This window comes from Eupeodes corollae, chromosome 2 (assembly GCF_945859685.1).
Source record: "Eupeodes corollae chromosome 2, idEupCoro1.1, whole genome shotgun sequence".
Classification (NCBI taxonomy): Eukaryota; Metazoa; Arthropoda; class Insecta; order Diptera; family Syrphidae; genus Eupeodes; species Eupeodes corollae.
The window spans coordinates 56,946,915-56,968,308 of record NC_079148.1 but is presented as its reverse complement, the minus strand read 5'-3'; the positions used below and the strand labels follow the sequence as shown (position 1 = coordinate 56,968,308).

At 34.8% G+C, this 21,394-nt stretch overlaps 1 protein-coding gene across 2 annotated transcripts; it reads right to left on the bottom strand.

The window, feature by feature from the left end:
- Nucleotides 1–698: 698 nt before the first annotated feature.
- On the bottom strand, nucleotides 699–20,574 carry LOC129947891 (cubilin homolog). Of its 2 annotated transcripts, none has more exons than XM_056058642.1 (26): nucleotides 20,433–20,574; nucleotides 20,085–20,360; nucleotides 19,827–20,016; nucleotides 19,270–19,373; nucleotides 18,823–19,198; nucleotides 18,516–18,749; nucleotides 17,634–18,377; nucleotides 17,250–17,573; nucleotides 17,041–17,188; nucleotides 13,396–13,586; nucleotides 12,941–13,341; nucleotides 12,748–12,878; nucleotides 12,502–12,688; nucleotides 8,837–9,827; nucleotides 8,615–8,777; nucleotides 8,209–8,549; nucleotides 7,947–8,135; nucleotides 7,297–7,792; nucleotides 7,052–7,227; nucleotides 2,754–6,893; nucleotides 2,513–2,683; nucleotides 2,040–2,265; nucleotides 1,804–1,970; nucleotides 1,428–1,737; nucleotides 1,014–1,123; nucleotides 699–946 (listed from the first exon to the last, which is right to left on the bottom strand). In XM_056058642.1, the coding sequence occupies exons 1-26, from the start codon at nucleotides 20,519–20,521 to the stop codon at nucleotides 818–820; spliced, it is 11,004 nt and encodes a 3,667-aa protein (XP_055914617.1). In that variant the 5' UTR covers nucleotides 20,522–20,574; the 3' UTR covers nucleotides 699–817. The 2 variants fall into 2 exon arrangements, with proteins under 2 accessions (XP_055914617.1, XP_055914618.1); XM_056058643.1 differs by having other exon boundaries at nucleotides 2,040–2,262.
- Nucleotides 20,575–21,394: the final 820 nt, after the last annotated feature.

Here is a 21,394-nt window from a genome sequence, read left to right as displayed (position 1 = left end):
TTGGAACCATAACTCCATTGTTATAGCTCTTTCAAATCATTTGATGGACCAACCAATCACCCAAGCAAAACGGTTTGATCGAAAAGAAAGGAAACACGTCAACATTCCCATGTCCAATATAATTCCACGATGGGATGAGTGGACTTGTTTAATAATGCTATCAGCAATTACCGGATACGGATTCGAGGAAAGAAGTGGTACTGGCCACTTTTATCAAATGCATTGGCATTTGCAAAACGTTTGTAAAGGAACACCAATGTCACAACTTGAATTAAGGACATATGTTGTAGACTCCTTAATGCGATCATCAAATATTCCGCCAACACATCAAACAGAAACACAACCACTAATAATATTTTATACGTGTTCACCTTTCCAAAAACAATATTCAAAATTAAGCTTATACCTTAATTTTACAACAAAAAAATCGAATTTTTTTTATTAATTCTGCTACGCCTTTCAGCTAATGTTGCGAAAACGTAACACGAATTTTCCGGAAAACTAGAAGGTTTTAAACTTTTTTCTTCAGATTTCCCTAAGTTCAGATATAAATGGACAGCATATGAAATTTCAAGCTTCTAGCTCACATGGAACTAGTAGCCGCCGGAAATGAGTTAACACCCTTGTTCTCCACATAACTCAATCCTGACCAGTTAAGTTCTGACTGATCTTTTCTCTGGTAATAAAAATGAAACACATCAAAATGGATGGAACTTTATTTAAGTAATTAATTTATTCTTAATTTATGAAAAGTAACATAATTTAGATATTATTTCAGTTAAATTTTTTATCTTAATTACACTTAAACATTTTAAGATTAAATCAAAGAGAACCTCTCACGAACGCCAGAAAATCGAATAACCCATCCAGTTCCATCGAAATTAACGGTTTTGTAGAAACGTATGGACAACACGTTTTGACGGCCAATATAAACAGTTGGTGTGTCCTTGAAGAATAATGTATGCATACAAAAATTAAAAATATTATTTCCTAAGTTATTTTTTTTTACTCACTTCTCCACAAAACCTGCGCATAACTTCTAGGACTTGATTATTTGAAGGTTTTCGTTCTAAAATTTGTAGGTAATCTGAACGACATGTCACCTTGGATCCCATATCGAACACTGAAATAAAAGACATAGAATGAGTGGCTTAAAAAATGATTATGAATTACAGAAGTAAAAGCTTTAAAAGTAATTGACGTGTTCATATTGGAGACTTTACAAATCTTAACTTATTTGGTCTTAATTGAAAAGAAAATAACCAAATCGACCAAAATGCTAAACAAAAATTAATCATTCTGTAGGTTTGTGCTTTTTTTTAATCTTATTGATATATAATTTAAACAAGTTAATTTTTCATTTAAGAAGAATTGTTCCAGTAAATCCAAACTAGTTAGTAAGTAAATTTATACAAATATTTGTTTACCTTTGAACTCCAACGAAACGACCATATTATTTGGAACTCTAATATTCCATTGGCAAACTGAATTGTTTCTTGCATTTTCTGGATAAAATGGACTCGTTATAACTCCAGCATAATTGTAAAGATCTCCTCCGCAACCTGGACCTTTGTCGCTTGCCAAGAATGTCATATCATAATTGTTGAAAATTCCACTTTGCGATAATTTTATTCGGAGTTTGCTTGAATTCGAAAATACACTGTTGGATGGATCGACAGAGCCGCACAATTTTCGAAGAGACTTTTCTGGCTTCGAATTATTTTGTTCGTCGAAAATCTAATTTTCAATCAAAGGAATATATAAGTTGTATAAAATCTCTCAAAATAAGGTAAATTATCTAACCTCTATGTATTCCGAATTGCAATCATTATCTATTCCGAAAAATAGTAACAAATAGTTGAAATATATCGTTATGGCATAATCTTTTGGAGCATTGATATAAATGTTACAATCAGCAGATGTTTCCATTAAAATTCGTCCCTGAGTCGAAGTGTAGTTTTTAAAACATCCTTTTTGTTTCACGAAAGAATATGAAATTATGTTGTTTTATTTACGAAATAATTAAAAATCTCACTTACCAAATGAAGTTGTAGCTGTGATTTTAAACCCAGACTTTTCGATTGTGCCATCGCTGAAAAATTTTATAATAACTTCTTGATTATTGGTAAAGTAACCCTCAGGAGCACCTTGTCCACAAAAAACATGTTCGCTATCCGTATTATCGTATAAATTTGTGTATGGTTGTCCCATATGCCCATTAAATACAATGTCTGATCCAAGGACAGTTTCAATAACTGAATACTGCTATCACAAAAAAATCAAAAATAATTTTCTTTTATAATTTTAATTAAATATTATTGTTATTATTAAATAATTTTAAGTTTAATAGAATCGAATGAATTTTTTCGAAAGTTACCACTACACAACATTAGGACAAACTTAAGGAAGTTTGTATTTTTGAAATATATTTGGAAAATGGGTCCAAAAGGGAAGATTTTGGAAAACATGAGGTACGAAAAATCTAGAAAAAAAAGATAAAACACCTGTGTACCTGTTTGCTGTAGATTTTTAAATAATCCGTTGTACAAGTTCCATTAGAATTTGGACCTTGAATGTCAATTTTTTCGAAATCCAATCTAATGTTACTATCGCTTCTTACGCGCCAAAAACAATTAAGATTAGGAAGATAGTTTCCATCACCGCCCATAGCTATGACGACACTCTGAAAACACAAATACAAAAATATATTATCATACAAATTCAATAAACCAAATACCGAACACGAAATTTACCTTATTTGGTTGTATGAATAATTCATGGGCTCCACAAGCAAGTGGAATGGCTTTGACAGTTGCTAAAAATCCGCTACTAGTATCCGAAGAATCGGTTACGAAGTTCAAAAACATACTCGACCTGGAGGACATCAATGAATTGGGTACTAAGTGACCACAAAACTTTCCAATTTCATCAGCAAACGGTCCACCACCATCACGAACTAAAACATAGTCCTGATCGCAATCCGGTGACTCTTCGGTGTGGAAGCTTTTGAACTCCAACACTAACTGACGACCTGGATCTGTGGTGAACACGATCTCACAATTCAAATTATTTTCATATCCATTGGCGAATGTATCCAAGGTATATGTTTCGGATAAGTCCTTCACAGTTATATTTCTGTCACAATCTTTTACGAAAGTTATAATTGCAACGAATCCTATTGAAGGTTCGGTTTGATCGGACACACTTCGAATTGTCGCCATGTTTGATTTGATTGACAGATGTGGCAGTGCTCCTGTCAAATTACCACAAAGTTTTGCGAGTCTTTGGTCTTCGACAGGCAGTTTGCCAGAGAACACTTCAACGTAATCATAATTGCATGCGTAAGATCCTTCGAACTCGAATCTTTCGAACTTAACAACGATCTTTGAGTCTGGAGGTGCTGTGATATTCCAAACACACACGGCACTTGGTGGATATTGGTTGTTTGATTTAAGCTTTGGTGTTGAAATCACCGTGTTGGATGTTATTTTGCCACCACATACTTGTTCACCAAATTGAAGCTGGAATCCTTTGCGATTAAATGACCTATCAGATTCAAAAACCAACGAGATGGGTTTGTTTGAACGGAACTCCAATTGATCCTTAGTTCCACAAAGTTCACGTGGTTCTTCTGAATCAACGTAAACAGTTAGTTTGTCATAAAAGCATCCGTCCATTGGAGAACTCTCCAAAACAAAATCCTTAAACTGAACCAAGAAATTTGTGTCCGGCTTGGAAGGGTGAATAGTGTAATTGCAATGTAAATTAGAATCATACTGCAATGGATAGTTTGGACTAGATAGTAGTTGCAAATCTTGGCTAGCAAAGAAATTACCGCCACAGTTGCGTGTGAAATTTGCTGTGAATCCATCACCGAGTCCGCTTTCATCTGATCGGAATATGAGACGCATACTGTTTGTAGATGTGTTAACAAATGTCGGCGGTGTACGGCCACATATTCTTTGAACATCTCTCCATTCATCAGAGTCCTCTCCCGATTGCTCTTGGATCAGTAAATAATCCTTGGTGCAATTAGGACTAGATTCAATGAAGAATCGTCCACTAAAAACAACTGCTATGTGGTATTCCTTATTTACTCGAATTGTCCATACGCATTCAACATTATTTTGATATTGTTGGCGGAAGTTGATCAATCGGAATGGGTATGTCAATTCACCACCACATCCGGTGCTAGGTATGGCTGTCAAATTAAACTTCGAGCCGGGATTGTAATTTGACGTGTGGTACTCAATGAAAAGACTTTTTATCGAAACCAGATTTGTGGCTGTTGCTTGGTTGCAAAATCTTCCCAAATGAGGAGAATTCACTTTCGAATCGGAGTACAATATCAGATATTCTTCATCGCATTTTAATTTAAAGTCCACACTAAGTGACACTTCGAACTGATCCAGATCATCGGGATTTGGTAGAACTCTCCACGCACAATCCATCACACCATAATTGACAGACGAAGCGTGAGGTTCGTGCAAAGCAAACTGAAAACCTATTGTAAATACTCCGCCACAACTGTGACGTGCATATGTCAAGTCCAAGGCTGTCAGATTATTGTAAATATTACTTGAAATGTCAAACATAATTGGATATGGCAGTCGAAGAGTGCTGTCATTTCTGTTTCCGCAAAACCAATGCATCTTTTGTGATTCTGACATATCTTGAACGGTAAGAGGACTGTTTCGAACGCAATTGAAGTATTCCCGCATAATTCCAGTGTTCACCTGAATATCACTGACACTGAGGGCAAAAGTCTCATTTTGATCGACATCGATGTCATAACGGCAAAATATAGTTGTATTTGGTGATACCTTGAGATGAACATCACCTCGAATCTGGTTGAAATTCTCATTACAATAGATACTCTCCTCGTCCGAAGTGAATCGTATTTTAAAACCTTCCTTTCGAGGTCTCGGTACCTCGATACTGACCAAGCTCATTATATTGTCAGTTGAGTAGACAAACGGTGGGGGGAGGGATCTACTCGAAAACCGAGCAATGTTTGATTTAGCATCAAAGTCGTTGTTCACTGACAACCAACCGGGGAATCGGTAATTATTACTATTTTGGTGGTTTGTTGAATTGATGAAAGTGCTTTGGATTTGGAATTCCAAAAACTCAAGCTTGATTCTACGGCCCTTAGGAACTTTAAGCTTCCATTTGCAACGTATCGGGACTTGCAGGCTGCGTGAATACCCTGGGGATTTTAATATTCCAGACTCGGCTTCGATTAAATCATTGCATCTGTGTCCAAGGGATGAGTACGACAAACTGAACGCATCCGTGTTAAATTCCTTGCTTACTATTCGATAGCTTATTCGGACGCTATTGGTGTCGAAAATAAAGTTTTCAGCTTTACTTTCTCCGCAAAGTACAATTGGCTCGGGTGCGATGTTTTCACCATCGTCGTAGATCGGAGTTATTATCAGATGATTTCCTTCGGTACAGTTTTCTGTCCAAGGTAGATTTAAATTATCCAACGTCAAGTTGACAGAAAAACTAAAGGGCACGGATATTTTATAATCACAGGAGAAATTCTTATCTTTCACATAGTAACTCATAAGTTTTGGACTTGATATTGTTCCATTTTTTTGCCGGTAGGTACCGCCACATACGCCAAGTGAGATATTTGCTTTGAATCCAACACTTGGCTCAGCAATGTCTGTGAAAAAGGTGATTCTCAAATTGTTTCCTGTAGAATACAAGGTATTCGGAGTTGTTTTGTCACAAAAACGTCCGAGGACAGGTGATAGTTCACTTAGCCCGTCATTAATTTCTACGTATTCGGCATCACAAAAATCCGTTCGCTTTAAGTCCATCGGTTCAATGAAGTTCATTGCCAAAAGGCGATGAATTGGCGCCCGAATATTCCAAACACACATTGTGTGCGGATGTGGTATATTCGGATAGTTTTCGGAATGCACAATAACCGAGGTTTGATTTTCGTTAAGTTCAATATTTTGTACGCACTCATTCATAACCTCTTCGTACTTGAATTTTATTCCAATAGGGCTTGCTGATATCCTTCCGAAATTCAGTTTAATATATGCTTCATTCGATGATGTTATTGGAATGTCGGTAATATTGCTGTCACAATATTTCCCACTGCCAAGATTCGGGGAATGTTCAGAGAAACCGTTCTTCAGCAAGATATAAGTTGAACACGGAGCATTTGGTTCAATCCGTGGATCAAATTTAGACTCTAGGAAAGTAATTTTAATTCGACGGCCAGTCTTGACTTGTATTTGCCAAACGCATTCAAAATGAAGAACATCAAAAAATGAATTATATTTGCTTGCATCGATTACTCCAGTTGGTTCTGTTAAGACCGAACCACACACCGATGAAGCCGTAGCCGAAAAACCAGTTTTATTTACTCCAAAATCAGTCAAAAATACTACTTTCAAGAACTTGTCTCCCGCTATTTGTAAATCAGTGTTTGACTTGAGTTTACAAATTGTTTGCAAATGTTTCCAATTTGTCATGTCAGTACTAGAGTAGATATTGACACTGTCGGCCATGCAGTCTGCTTGGTCTTCAAGATCAATTTTTTGGAATTTAACAACGGCATGACTTCCAATTTCAATTGGTACAAGAGTCCAACTGCAGTTTAGGTTCGAGTCATAGCCTTCTGGATAGCCGGGGGACTGTAGGACTGTTGACACTGAAGAACCTACTGATATGATATTACTAGCACATGATGAAGGAGTTTCTTCAATTATAGTTTTGTTGCTGTCCATAAATTCTTTGCTAACTCTGTACCAATGGAAACGGAACAGACCCAAACTGCCTTTGATGAAGAGGTAATTTGTGTCTGATCTTATGAGATTTGATTGGCTAGGTTGGATTAAGTCAGCTTGATCATCGTAACCATTGTAGATCTGAAAGGGAAATCAAATTATGGTCAATTTAGGAAACAAATTATTTCTGCGTTTCAATGTGTAGTTGAAATGAAAACATTACAAAAATTAATATTCATACAAATCATCACATTAAAAAATACTCTTTTGTGAAATGGAATATAATTTAAAATTTGTACCTTTATTTTAATGTTGTTAAGTGTGGAAGTTTTATACATATAGTCCACCGAGAGCAATATCAAGTTGCCCCTTGGCACTGAAATTCGCCAGCTGTAATCTGCCAACGTTATTAAAAATGCTGGATATCTAGGTGATTCTATAATTCCCTCAGTTCCGTTGATTTCATTATTAAAGGCTGGTTTAAGAGAAATTTAAGTATTGAACATAAATATAAAAATCTGTTTGTTTTTATCTCCATTCTCACCATAACTATAGTCGGCTATGAATCCTTTCCGAACCATATCATCATCACTTTTGAACTTAATCCAAAGTGTTTTGTATCCAAGTAAAGTATTGGGTACATCATTTCCACAGAACACACCAATTAGACGACCATTACTTGCACCTTCTCTAACTTCTAGATAATCAGCATTACAATCTTCACTGTCTTCGATATCCATTTGTTGAATTGTCAAACTAAGCCAATTTCCTTCGGATGCTTTAATTTCCCAAATACATTCGATGTTCACGGGATAAGATGTTGGATAGAAGGGAGATGCAAACGTGCCGTGTAGTGAGTCAAAACTTCCACCACAATTATTATCCATTATCGAATAGTATACGTCAAGTTCATCAATAAAATCCGTATTAATCTTCATAGTCAAGGCATGACCAAGGGAAGTCAAGGCTGGCGGATGTTTATGACAGAATTTTTGTTTAGGATGAATCGAACTTGTGTTTGTAAAGTCTCCATCATATATCTTAGGAACGAATAAATAAAAATAAAGAAAACATCTTATGGATTTCTTGAAATCATTACAAGTAAATGAGCGAAAACCCAATATTCGAGGTGATTGTTTGAGAAAATAAACTTTCTTCAAAAAATCTCTATAATTTTAAAATATTGGTACCTACCATTACACCATCACAATCTTCAGTTATATTCAAGATCGTAAACCAGGGATGGAGGCGAACGTGAGAGCTTGTCAAAGTCACATGTTTCGTTTCATCTTCAGCCACAAATACCCACAAACATTCTTTTTGAGCAGTTTTTTCAAAACGGATACGTCCTGTTTCGTTTACAACAATACGTTTGCCACAATTCTAAAAAAAAAAATACAAAAAAAGAATAACTTAATTTATGACTTTATTAAAATTTCCTTTTAACATATCTTACTTCTTTAAAGGATATCTTGAAACCTTTAAATTCAGTATCGTCATCTGTGTCAAAAACAATCGTTGCTGAGTTCGATACAGTTTGGAATTTATTTTCAACCGGAAGATTTCCACTGCACAAAGTTTTCCATGGATCTTCTTCAGTCGCCCCTTGGTATATCTTAAGCGAATCCATTCCACAATGATAACTTTCTTCAAGATCGAGCTCTTCAATTGTCAATGTCATTGTGCTATGCTGAGAAACTTCAACGTACCATACACAATGTAAATTCGAATCGTAATTGTGTGGATAATTTGGTGAAAGAATAGTTCCCTCGTGTAAAATTAAATTTCCACCACATTCTAAAAAGTACATTAAAATAAGAGAGTTTATAACCCTATACTATCTCATATCAAAATGAACTTACTCGAATCAACCGTTTTGTATTTTGCCTTAAAACCTCTTCCACTTATAAATGAACTGCCCCTGAATTGAATATACATTGAGTGTCCGGATCCAGTAATGGTGAGGTTATTTCTTTTACCACAAAACCTACCAATAGAATGACTCATTTGAGGGGTATTCCAAACCTGTCAAAAATGTACAACTGTCAGAAAAAATATCCATAGGTTTTTTTCACTATATTCACCTCGATGTGTTCTTCCGTACAATTCACTGACAGCTCAATGTCAATTTCAGTAAATACCAATTCAATCGCCTTTCCCACTTCTGTTTCTATTTGCCACCGACATTCGGTATTGACGGGATACGGATTAGGATATCCCGGTGAATTGAACTCCCCAGTTGGCCGATAGAAATTCCCAACGCATCCTTTCATTGCATATTCCATACTGAAGTAAATCGATGTGCTGTTCAATACTATTTGCACCCTCGGCGAAAGCGATTCAATACGTCTTGACTCAGACAATCGAGTTACTGTTCTATTTTCATAGATTACATAGATGAAGTCTAACTTTGGGGAGTTATCTTTTCTGCCAACTATTGCAAAGTCCAGAGCTATTCGACTTCCTTTTGGTGCTTCAATTATCCAAGAGCAATTAACACTGCTTGGATTATTATCTCCGAAATTTGGACTTTCAATCGAACCAAATGTAGTATTCAGTACTCGATTGCAATTCGTCACATAACTTATATAAAATCCACGATCAGAATTAGAACTGTCACTTTGGAAACGTATTAAGGCATTACTTCCGGTTGTTTCGAGAGTTATAGGACTGTTTGATTTTTCACAGTAACGACCGATTTTTCGTTTTTCTGGCGTCGAACCATCGAAGATATCAATAAAGTCAAATGCACACGCCAAAAGTGATTCCAGCGAGAGATCATCAAAGACCATTAATATTGTTGAACCCTTGTTGACACTTATTCTCCATTCACATTGTACGTCGTTGGCGTAGTTTTGTGGATAGAATGGTGATGAAATGGAACCATGGTCAGCTGTTAAAATTCCACCACAACCAGATGATACAGTTTGCCATTCAATGCGAAAACCACCACTGACCGTTTCTGAGTTGGATCTGAATTTAAGTTGAATTTGGTGTGTAAATGATGGGATGCGGCGAGGTATAGTTTGTCCACAATATTTTCCAATCAAAGGCGATGAATTAGAGCCACCATTTCTATGGAAAAAAGAAACATTCAATGTTAAAATAAAAAATGTGAAAAACAAGGAAACTACTGAGGAATTTCTTTGAGCAATATTATCGTTAGTTTTAGTTTGCATCCGATTTACTGAAAGAATGGGGTGAACAATATGTACAAGAGCAAGAAATATGAACAAATTAAAAAAAATTGTAATCATTTAGAATGTAAGCTGCTATTGTAACATTACAAATATCGTTCTTATAAATAACTTCTTCATAAAACGTTTTTAATCTAATAAACAATTCTATATTTCCGATTTCTGGATTCATATTTCTGGCCCAACTAATGGAAACCGATTGTAAAGTTAGTAGCAAATATTTTGTACGGATTTCCTGGAATCATTTCAAGGACTCTAAACCGATTTAGGGATTGAAAGTCGTCTTTAAATTTGTTTATCACATCAGGTTTTTAAAATATGCCCCTTTAAAAATGCTATACAAACAATTAAAAATGTGCTTATTTTGAATCCAAGCTGTAATATTAACTGTTTGCTCAAGTTTTAAAAATACCCGTTTTCAACATATTTTTTTTAATATATTTTAAAAACTAGGAGTAATAGACTTCTTTAGACAACGGAATCGTTACAAGAACAAAACTTGCTTCCACACCATTTTGCCTTTTTCTGTTGAAAACCGTTTACGCAATAATTGTTTGGATTTCAGGGTTTTGACAGACAGGAAGATTTTTTAAATGTTATGAATATGAAATATTATAAATATTTGAACTGAATATTGAAAAAAGGATTATAGATTTTGAAAATCATCACTGATTTTATTAAAAAAAAAAAACTCTTTATTTGCGTGTTTTTTTTGAATATTAAATAGTAAAAACTCAAAAACCTGTCGTGATTCATTAACTTTGAAGTCGGATTTGAAATAAGGCCATCAAAACCAACTGGAAAAGTGCAATTTTATTGCCAAAACCTTACCGACTAGTGAATTAGATATGACGTCTACAACTAGGGCCGGATTTAGAAGTCCAGAGGCCTCGGGGCAATAAAGAAGCGGAGGCCCCTCGCCCCAAATTTTTTGCACTCGAGTTTTTCAATAAATACTTTATTCTGAAACCAAGTAGATTCTTTTAGTATTGAACAAACACTTGTAAACATAAACGGAAAAAATAATTATCTAAAATTAAATTTTAGGATTAACGATCGGAACCTTTGGAGCTTATTTCGCCGAATCGTTGATGATATCGTTAAAATCCAGTTCTCGCAGTAAATCGCTTTCAATGCCCAGGAGAGAAAGCTTCGATAGACAGTTTCGTCCCATCGTGATTCGAAGCCTATTTTTTAATTGCAATTTTTCACCATCAAAACCAAATACAATGCAATTTCGAGGTTTGGGAATGTAGCTCTGAAATTTTGATTTCCGAGAATTTTGTATTTTTCATTTTTGTATGAGCCAATCAAAGACACAAAAGACTAGGTTCTAAATCATCCAAATACACTTTGACCAATGCCTCTGCTGCAGCGTGCGAATTTCAGCATCTATCTTCTCGATGTGATTCAGGAATCGAAATTTCAAACAACCTTTCAGTAAGAGAAACGGATAGCTGGTAAATTACTGGGATGAAGGGGGATACTTTATATTTATCCTTGGGTGACAGATTTGGGCCTTTTGCTTTCCCATAATTGAGCGGATTCAACCTCACATTTCTCTTTCTGGTACGGGTGCGTATTGTACATATTCATCAGTATGGGATATTTTTTTTTTGCTTCCTCTTATTTATTAAAATCATTTCGTTTGGATTCCACGAATGATTTCAAATATTCATTGTCAATTCAAATATCATTTTTGGGTCTTGCAACATCTTGTTGAATCGCACCAAGATATCGTTCCAAAATGTTGCAAACAAAGTGGTTTCGGGACCGCACTCATCTTGTGTAGAAGGTGCGTTGCTCCATTCCTCACGATGTCTTTTTGCTCTTTATTGGAAGATATGCTGGTTAGAGCTTCTTCGATTTCCGAATAGCCGTTGCTTTAGGCTTTCGTAGCTTCAGCTCGAGAAGACCAATGAGTGTCACTGAGCTTTTTCAAGACTAAAAACTGATCGCTTTTCTTCTCCGATAATTTCTCAATCAGAATTCGGTGCCGCTCTGTACTGGCTGTGAAAAACGTGTACAAATTCTGCACGAAATCAAAGAATTGAACAGCCGATGGACAATTTACCAATTAGTCAATAATAATTGATTTTTCCAAGAATTGAAGAACACCGATCCTTCAATAATTTATATAATTTATAAAAAAAATGTCGAGACACGGAATCGAATACCCAACCTCCGAGGTTGGGGGTAAGTACCTCCCCACTCAGCCATTAACTACTTGCGGTACTTCCTCAAAATTAGCAGTGAATTGGAAGTGTTTCTTATCAGGGCCATTCGGGATTTTAATATTTCACTGATTGCCTGATTGGAGTGAACAAATAAAGATCAATTATTTCTGTTATTTAAGATTAATATAGTTGCGCTTCCCTAAATCCGGCCCTGTCTACAACTGCAACACTGTAATCTTAAGATTTTTTTTTTTCACGACACTCAAATGACATTTGATACTTATTGAAGTAAATTGCACTTTTCCAGACTTCGTCTATTATTTTCATTCTAACTACTTACGTAGTTTTATTTATAAAAATTAAAAAAAAAAATACCTTATTTCCAACCAATCATTTGTACAATTTTCTGATTCCTCTAAATTGAAGGATTTGACAAGCAATTCAATTTGATGCCCTGGCTTCACCGAAATTGTCCATGAACAATTCAAATTGTTTTGATACTCATTCGGCCAATTGAGAGATTTCAATTCTCCCGTAGATGAGAAAACATTGCCACCACATACTACAATAAAAATAAATACTCAATATTTTATTAATACAAGCTTCAAATAATCTACTTACATTTTGAAAACTGAACAAAATTATATTTCACTACAAAACCGTCTTCAGTATCCGAAGAATCTGATGTGAATTTAAGCGTCACTAAATTTGAGTGACTTACTAAAGCTGGTGGCATTGTGGTTCCACAAAATCTACCGAAAACAAAATAAATATTAATTCGTTTCTCACAAAAATTTACGTTCGTTACACTCACCTATGACTTGGTGTAACTTCGGAGGTAATTTGATCGGTATCAAATATTTCGACATAATCATACAGACAATCACTGGAATGCTCTAATCTAAACGATTCCCAAATCAATTGAATGCTAAAGCCTTCTGGTGCCATTATCGTCCAACTACATGTTAAATCATCCTTATAGTTTCCTGATTCCTGACCAGTTGGTAGCCTGATAGTTCCCGAAGATTTTCTAAGAAGTCCACCACAACTTTTGCTCGTATCAATTAGAGCATAATTTGCTTTAAATCCTTTGCCAGCATTAGTCGAGTCTGAATGCATGGTTAGTCGAAGTAAACTTGTGTTTGTAACAATTTTTGGAGGAATTGTTTTCCCACAATAAGGACCAGCTGCTGTTTGATTTGATCCATCAGATATCTTGAAATCAAAACATAGAAATACTTTTCTTTGAATGTGCCTTCAAATACTTACAATAATGTAGTCAAACCAGCAAAATGCGATTCCTTCATGACTTTCGATATCCATGTCTTCAAATTCAAGTGAAACTACTTGATGAGGTTCTCCAATGATTTCATAAACACACACCTCATTGGACGGATACAGGCTGGGATAGTTTGGTGATGTTATGGTGCCAGTTGGATTTTCAAAGGTGTATTCACAAACTGTAGGTGAGAGAAGAGTTGTTTGTTGTTTTGATGTATTTAATAATTAAATGTTAAAAGAAGGAAAGATACAAACTGAATCAATAGCATGAACTCAGAATAGTTATGGATAGTGGCACTACCTCAGTAAAAAAAACATAAATGCTCTTACAAATTGTATAATTAAACAAGTCTGCGGGAGCCCAAAAAAGGGTCTAATTCTGAAAAGTAATGTACCAAGAAACAAACAAAGCTTATAAAAAGTTTTGTGCGACAAAAAAAAACACCATACAACTAGCATCGAGCCCAAGCAGTTTTAATGATAATACAGTTTTCTGAAAGATTGTTAGAACCTTACCTAACAAGGCTACGGATCGACCGTAAAAGTAGATTCTCCCATTTTAGCTGAGTATATCAAAAATCTTCAGAATAGAAAATCAATTGGCAACCTTATCCATTATGCACAACCATTTACAGTCAACAATAACGTAGGCCAACAATTTACCCAATTGCAAGTATCCAGGCGAAGACCAGATACCATATGAATTCTTGTAAAACGCAACGAAAGGCTTTCTTGAAGAGTTAACAAGAACTTTCAACTGTATTGCTGTGATGAGGTTTCAAAAAGCTTCCGGAAAAACATCATATTCTCTTTACTGAAGATTTGAAATCCAACCCAAATAACTATAGTTGCAAATAATCTGCTCAGTTAATGCCAAGACGAATTTCGTAAGTGCTATTCCACAGAAGACAATATCTTGACTAATATTGTCAAACCCCATCAAGAAAACCGAAACAACGCCATACATCTTTTTGTAGACTTCAAAAGCAGCTTTCGAAGCCTCATTTTACAAATCTTGAATTTAGGCATGTCTACGTAATATAAAATCCCAATGGTTTCAAACAGAAACAGGAGTAAAACCTACTTAAGGAATTTCGTATGCAGAAACTAAAATCAAAGTTCTGATATATGCGAATGACCTAGTAATATTGGCTGACAGTGCAAATATGATGTAACTGATGATCAACAAACTCTAAACATATTTTGACATATGGAACCTTAACCTTTACACGAGCAAATCAAAAATCCTGATCCTGAAACAGTACTGGACGGTTCGCAAGAAATGTGAAATGGTAAAAGAAGAATTAGAAAGGTTAAAAATTATAAATATCTGGGCGTCCTGCTAATACCCCAGATTTCCTTCAAGACTCATTTAGAAGCGATTAACAATACCTGGAGTAAAATTTCCAAAAAAAAATATCGGGCCAAGTGCAAAATATACATAGAATGCAGTACAAGTATGGGAAATCTGTCAAAGATATTTTAATAAAAAAAAGGCTGGGATGCGACCCACACTGATAACCTCCCATCCCTTCTGTCATTTGTCTTGCTTAAAAGTTTGTAGGTTTTCGCGTTGGGTTAAGAAAGTTGTTAGTTGGATTATTCTTAGAAATTGTAAAATTACCAACAATATTTTTCATATAAAGAAATAATCTAGGTTGAAAATCTAGTTTTGTTCAATAGATTTTTAGTCGAAAAAAAAATGTTACCAATTTAAGTAGCATTTCTTTAATTTTTACAAATTACAAAATTAATTTGAGATATATCAAAAACCGAACAGCAAATTTTACAAAATTTGAGTACTATTTCTTGTAGATCTGTTGGATTTTTGAAAAAACTACTAAATATCGAAAACAATATTTACTGTGAAATAAAAAAAGTTTGAAGATAAAATTTTAAATTTTTGAAAAGCTATTCGAGTCGAATGTTGTTTGTTTTTTTTGTTCTCAAAATTTTACTGAATGATGACAACAGTATTTAATAAGATAAACTTAGTTTAAAGCCAATATCTCTGATTTTTGAAAAGATATTTAAGCCAAGGATCAATTTTTATCAACTTTTATTCATTTTTTTGTTTAGGTTTTTATTTCTGGTAAGAAAACTGTTAATCCGATTTTTCTAAAAATTTTTCAGAATGTTGAAAACAATATTTCTTATTACTTTTGTTAAACTTTCTTTTAAGTTTTTTTTTTGTAAAAAAACTGTCAATTCGATGTTTGTCAAAATTTTATTAAATATTGACAACAATATTTTTTAAAAGATAAAAGTAGATTCAATCCAATATCTCAAAGTATGTATTGAAAAGATATTTGAGTCGTACATCAATTTTTACCAACTTTTATTAATTTTTTTGTTGAGGTTTTTATTTTTTATAAAAAAACTGTCAATTCGATTTTTATCAACATCTTACCAGATGTTACAAGTGTTATTTTCCGCTGCACAAAATATTTTTGGAGATTAAATCATTTTGCATTCGTAAAATTTTCGAGGTGACATTTTTTTAGATGTTTTGATTTATAAAGAAAATCGTTAATTGGATTTTTTTGAAAAATATACTTGTTTGGCATCACGTTACAATATACTATATAAAATTTAATTCAAGTCTCTAGCGTTTTTGGTTCGTAAGATATTTAGGGTCAACCAAAATTTCCACCATTTTTTTAAACTGCTATGGTAAGAAAACCACCGACGCAATTTTCTTGAGAGCCCTTTCTGTATCTTTGTGCCTTATTATCTGTATAACAAAATTTATTTGAAGTCGATATCTCTTCTAGTTCTTGAGCTATGTATTACGATTAGTACACTCGCACGCACAGACACCTTTCTAAATATATTTTATTTCGACTCAAGGGACCTGGAAACGTCGAGAAATATGAACATTTTCAATTTGACAAATCAGACCCATTACAATAACTTCCTATGGGAAGTTAAAAATGTTCAAAGTTCCAAATAACACTTAAATCTACACACAGAGACAGGATTGCCACCATTGTTCACATACACACTAAAGTTTCATCTTGGCTTAATAAAGAAGGTGATTAAATAACCAGGACATCGGCTTACATCTAAAATTGTTTTGTATCCAGGGAACTGCAACAAACAAAGCTTCAATAAATAGTTTAGGCTCTGGAAAGTATACAATGTTAGTGAACTAACTAATGGACAGTGGCCAATACATGAACTTCTTGAAAAAGTTGAGTTTACCCAATTTGCAAGCTTTCACGACCAAATCCAAGATAGCCAAAGTAGATTTAAGTACAAGCATCTCCAACATGACCTGGGAACGAAGAATTACTTCCATGATGTACTAAATGTAGACAACCATATCATGTAAGACTGTAAGACTAAAGACGAACTCTTAACCGTATGAAACAAACTCAGAATCAACATGCACCCTATGCAACTTCAGGCAAATATTTTAAGTGTTTAAAACGATAATAATTCAAGTCTGGAGAAAAACCTACGCTTTAAGTGCACTCAAATACAGACAACAAATTATAAACGAATTAAAGTTTCTCAAAATATAAAATAAATAATCCTTAGAACTGTTCGAAAATTGTTTTCATCATTTTTTAACAATTGAATTACAACAACGAACTTACAAAAATGAAGCCATTCGTAAAGTTTACTTACTCGTTCCATATGCTATTTTAAAAGTTCCTCCACTGGAATAGTAATTTATCTGAACTGCATTGGCAACTGATTTGAATATTGGAACATGCACTTTTCCACACCATTTTCCAGTGCTAGCTTTTTCACCCGAACTACTGACATCGAATATCTAATTCAAATATAAATTTAAAAAAAAAAAACAATTTCCATAAAAATTATGTTGTACTAACCTCAATACAATCTTCATCGCCCATATTAAATTCCAATACATCAAGCTGAACTCTAAGTCCCAACGGATATCTGACGGTGTATTCGCAAGACATTTGGCCTTGAAAACCAATCGGAGATATGATTTGACCACTTCTTTCCGTATACGTTCCACCACATCCCGGAATTCGTTCAACAGTCGAGGCATGTATTTGGAAACCCACATCAGTACCTTCGTTATCAGAGTGAAAATGTACGAAGATTTCATTTGAAGGCACTGTAAACGGAGATGGATTCGATGAATTGCAAAATATTTCTAGCCTTGAGCCTGAAACTGCATCTGTGATCTAGAAGATGCAAACATGTCACACATTGTCAACGAAAAGAGAACATACACTTGGACTTACCTCAAGGTAGTCATGATTGCAGTCTGCGTGTTTTTCAATTTTCAAACTGAAAAACACCAACTTTATCCGTTTGTCATTGGGAACCTTCAAATGCCATTGGCAATCCCGATTTCGCGGATAGTTTCCTGGTGATCCGGGTGAGGCAATTGTCTCATGCGAATCGAATTCCTTAACACCACCGCAAACAGGATCTATCGATGTCCACAAGAGATCAAATCCAGCCTTGGAGGTAGTATTATCTGACTTGAACCACAGATGAATGCTATTCATGGTTGTTATAATATGACCTCCCATCGGGGCTGTTGATCCACAGAAACGACCAATCAACTGTGACGCCACTGTTGGACCATCATGAATTTGCAACCAATCAAATCGGCAATCAGCGGAATCCTCGATATCAAATTTGGTAAAAGTTATATTTAGGACTTTTGTTGCATTTGTACGAATCACCCAGGAGCACTTGGTGTTGTGGTTGTATAAGTCAGTAAGTGGATATTTCAAATTTCCCTGTTCGGCCCGAATATACTGGCCACATCGGGATCTTTGGGTGGCACACAATCTTCCACCATAACCTTGGACACAATCGCAAGTAAAGTTTGATCCATTTGGTCGACAAGTTCCGCCATTACGACAAGGATTTGTCACACAAGGATTTGCAATGCGTTGGCAATTTGGTGCTCTAAAGCCGTAAGGACAGACGCAGATGTATGAGCCATCGCCAGTGTCCATGCAGGTGCCTCCGTTCTGCAATACAAAAATACATATGTATTTCTCTGAAATTCTAATTTTATGCGGTAATAAGGGGCGTTTTCATATTGTGTTCAAGAAATCAAGATATGATAAAAGTAGGCGGATTTTACCAAACAGCAGTTTTGGTCTTACCAAACAAGGATTAGATAAACATGGGCTAGTTCCAGATGCTCTACAGCCATTCGGTCCAACACCATTTCCAATTTGACCCAAAGGACATGAGCACACAATAGAGTTTCCCACTTCTGAACATAATGCTGATGGGTGACATATATTATTTCTGGTACATGATGCACCAGCAGTTCTAGTGCAAACACGTCCATCTCCTGACCAGCCAATAGGACATTCTGCACAATGGAACGATCCCTAAAAAATATATGAATTCCAGAACAATTGTATTCTTTTTTTAATTTGGTATACGATTGCAAAGTGGTCTTACATAGCTGTTAATACATGGAACAAAGGGATTAACACTACATCCTCCATTATCGGTGGCACATTCATCGATGTCCCGACATGACAGTCCATTACCAGTGTAGCCAGCTTCACATGGGGCGCACATATAACTTCCAGGCAAATTGATACATTTAGTTGCACATGGACTGCTGTACTGTTTACATTCATCAACATCGACACTACACGCTGGCGTCAGACCATTCGTTGTCCAACCCTGTTCACACATGCAGCGATATCCAAAATTATCGTTTACATTTACACAAGTTCCATGGCCGCAGAGTTCGGTATTTGAAGAATGCAAACAGTCTGTTTTTCTTTGACTACAATGCATTCCTTGCCAGCCTGATGCACAAATGCAACTGAAATTATATTAACATATTGTTTTGAAGAATTTTTATAATTTTTAGAGAAATTCATTAAGGTTGCAAACCTGTAACTTCCAAATTGGTTAATACATTGGGCGCCATTTTGACAACCCAAATCAGTTCCGACAAAAAGAGCGCATTCGTTTACATCGGTTGAACATGTTTTGCCCTTAAATATATAAATTATAATAGATGTAAAAATATCAATGTTAAAAAGATGCAATGCACTGGAGTTATTTCGGATCAGATAAATGATTGACAAACAACAAAAGTCATATGTAAATTTCTTTGAGCCTCCGTCTGTGTAATTTGAGTGCCAAAACAATATAGGTCTCACTATGAAATTTTAAAGTGGAGTTTCTGAATAAACCGTCTAATTGTCGAAAGTTCTAAGAATTTGTGGAGGAAATAGATTGTCTGATCACTCATTTCGACGTCTAGGATTTTTAGTTCACAAAAATGTTGCACCAACTTTGTAACTTTTATAATAACTTGTAAAACATAAATGTCAAATTAATTTAGTTGACATCACCACACTTATTCCTAATGGTTGATTTTGCCATTTATCACAAATCACGATTCCACCCTGACATTTTCTGTTAACCCAAAAAAGCAAACTTACCTCAAAGCCTTTGTTGCATTTACAGAGAAAATCGTCAAATAAATGAACACACGTCCCGCCATTGTCACATGGATTGCTTGCACAGCTATCACGGGCTAATCTTGTTATGATACTTTGAACTTTGACTTGTAAAGATGTCAGTCTGCGCTGAGTTCTCCTCAATAAATTTACAGGATTAGAAACAGTTGTTCTAGAAAACGACATCTTTTTATATGAGAAAAACGTCAACCAATTATTTGTTTAACATTGAATTCTTACCTATTTAACAGAAGACCTAATCTGTTGGTTAATCCATTCCTTCCCAGGAGTTTATTTTTCAAAGTTTCAACATCTTCTTGCAGTACTCGAAGACCAATACCACCATTTGACGAATCACTGCTAGTGTTTGTTAGCCAAAATTTCTCACCAACCAGCAGTCCAATTAAATCCAATTCATTGACTAGTAGCCTTGATCGTCCTTTCAAGCTTATGGTGATGTTTTTATTGATTCCAGCTTCGAGGATCACATTTCCTTCGTTTGTTATAATTTTTGGACTGAAAAAATGTATAAAATTTATGTTTTTTTTAAAAGTTCTATATTATTAATGAACAAGGAATGAAACATACGATTTTTCTATGGTTGCATTTGCAGTACAAAATATAAAAGTCACATAAAAGAGCAGGATAATAATCCACTCGTTACTTTTTAAATTCATTCTATATAAAATAGGACTTTAAAATGTTCAAAAGTTCATCACTATGATCCGAATTCACTGAGGTTTTATTTAAAACTGGAATGTTAATAGAGATTTGACTTAAAATGAAGAAATTTGGGGGCGTTTTTGTATTAGATATCTGAGGTGATACAAATGATATTAGTGTTGGGTACGCCCTATGATGTTTTTTTCTTTTGATATTTTAATCGTTAAAAAGAATGGGGAGTTTATTCCTATACGAATTTTTTATTTTTTTTAGTTTTTGTTTCTAGGGCTCATTTTGTCAGAATAGGATTTTAGTAAAGTTCAAGTTAACTCACTATAAAATTAGCTATGAATGGTGAAATATAGTTCAATTTGATTGTAATGTGTTTAAAATAAGGGCGCGATTATACCTAAATATTTTATAGGTATTCATAAGTGTATTTATGTTTCAGAATTGAAATGTTTTGACTTGTGATTCGTTTGGAGGTGTTCTGATTTAAGAGGTTTTTTTTTTTGACTGCGAGTGACATTTTTTCTAAATTAATACTTTATAAGTCAATTATTTGCAGTTATTCAGGTGACGTTTTTAAAGGAGTACGAACCAGTTATTCCACCAACCCGCCAGTTTTTGTGGATGGAACGGTATCTCAACATGGTCTTGAATATCGTCACCGCTCTAAATATGGCAGTTTTGTTTATTGAAGTACCCATTGAAAACTTCATCGCTAAACAAAATATCTTATGAAAATTGAAATCAACGGTTATCTTGTTTTGGGCCGATTCATCGAATCAACGATTTTTAGGTGGTCCTGCGACTTCAATTTTTGAACTTTAAATGCCAAACCGTTGGCAGTGAAACAAAACTTTATTAAAATCGATTGGATTTAG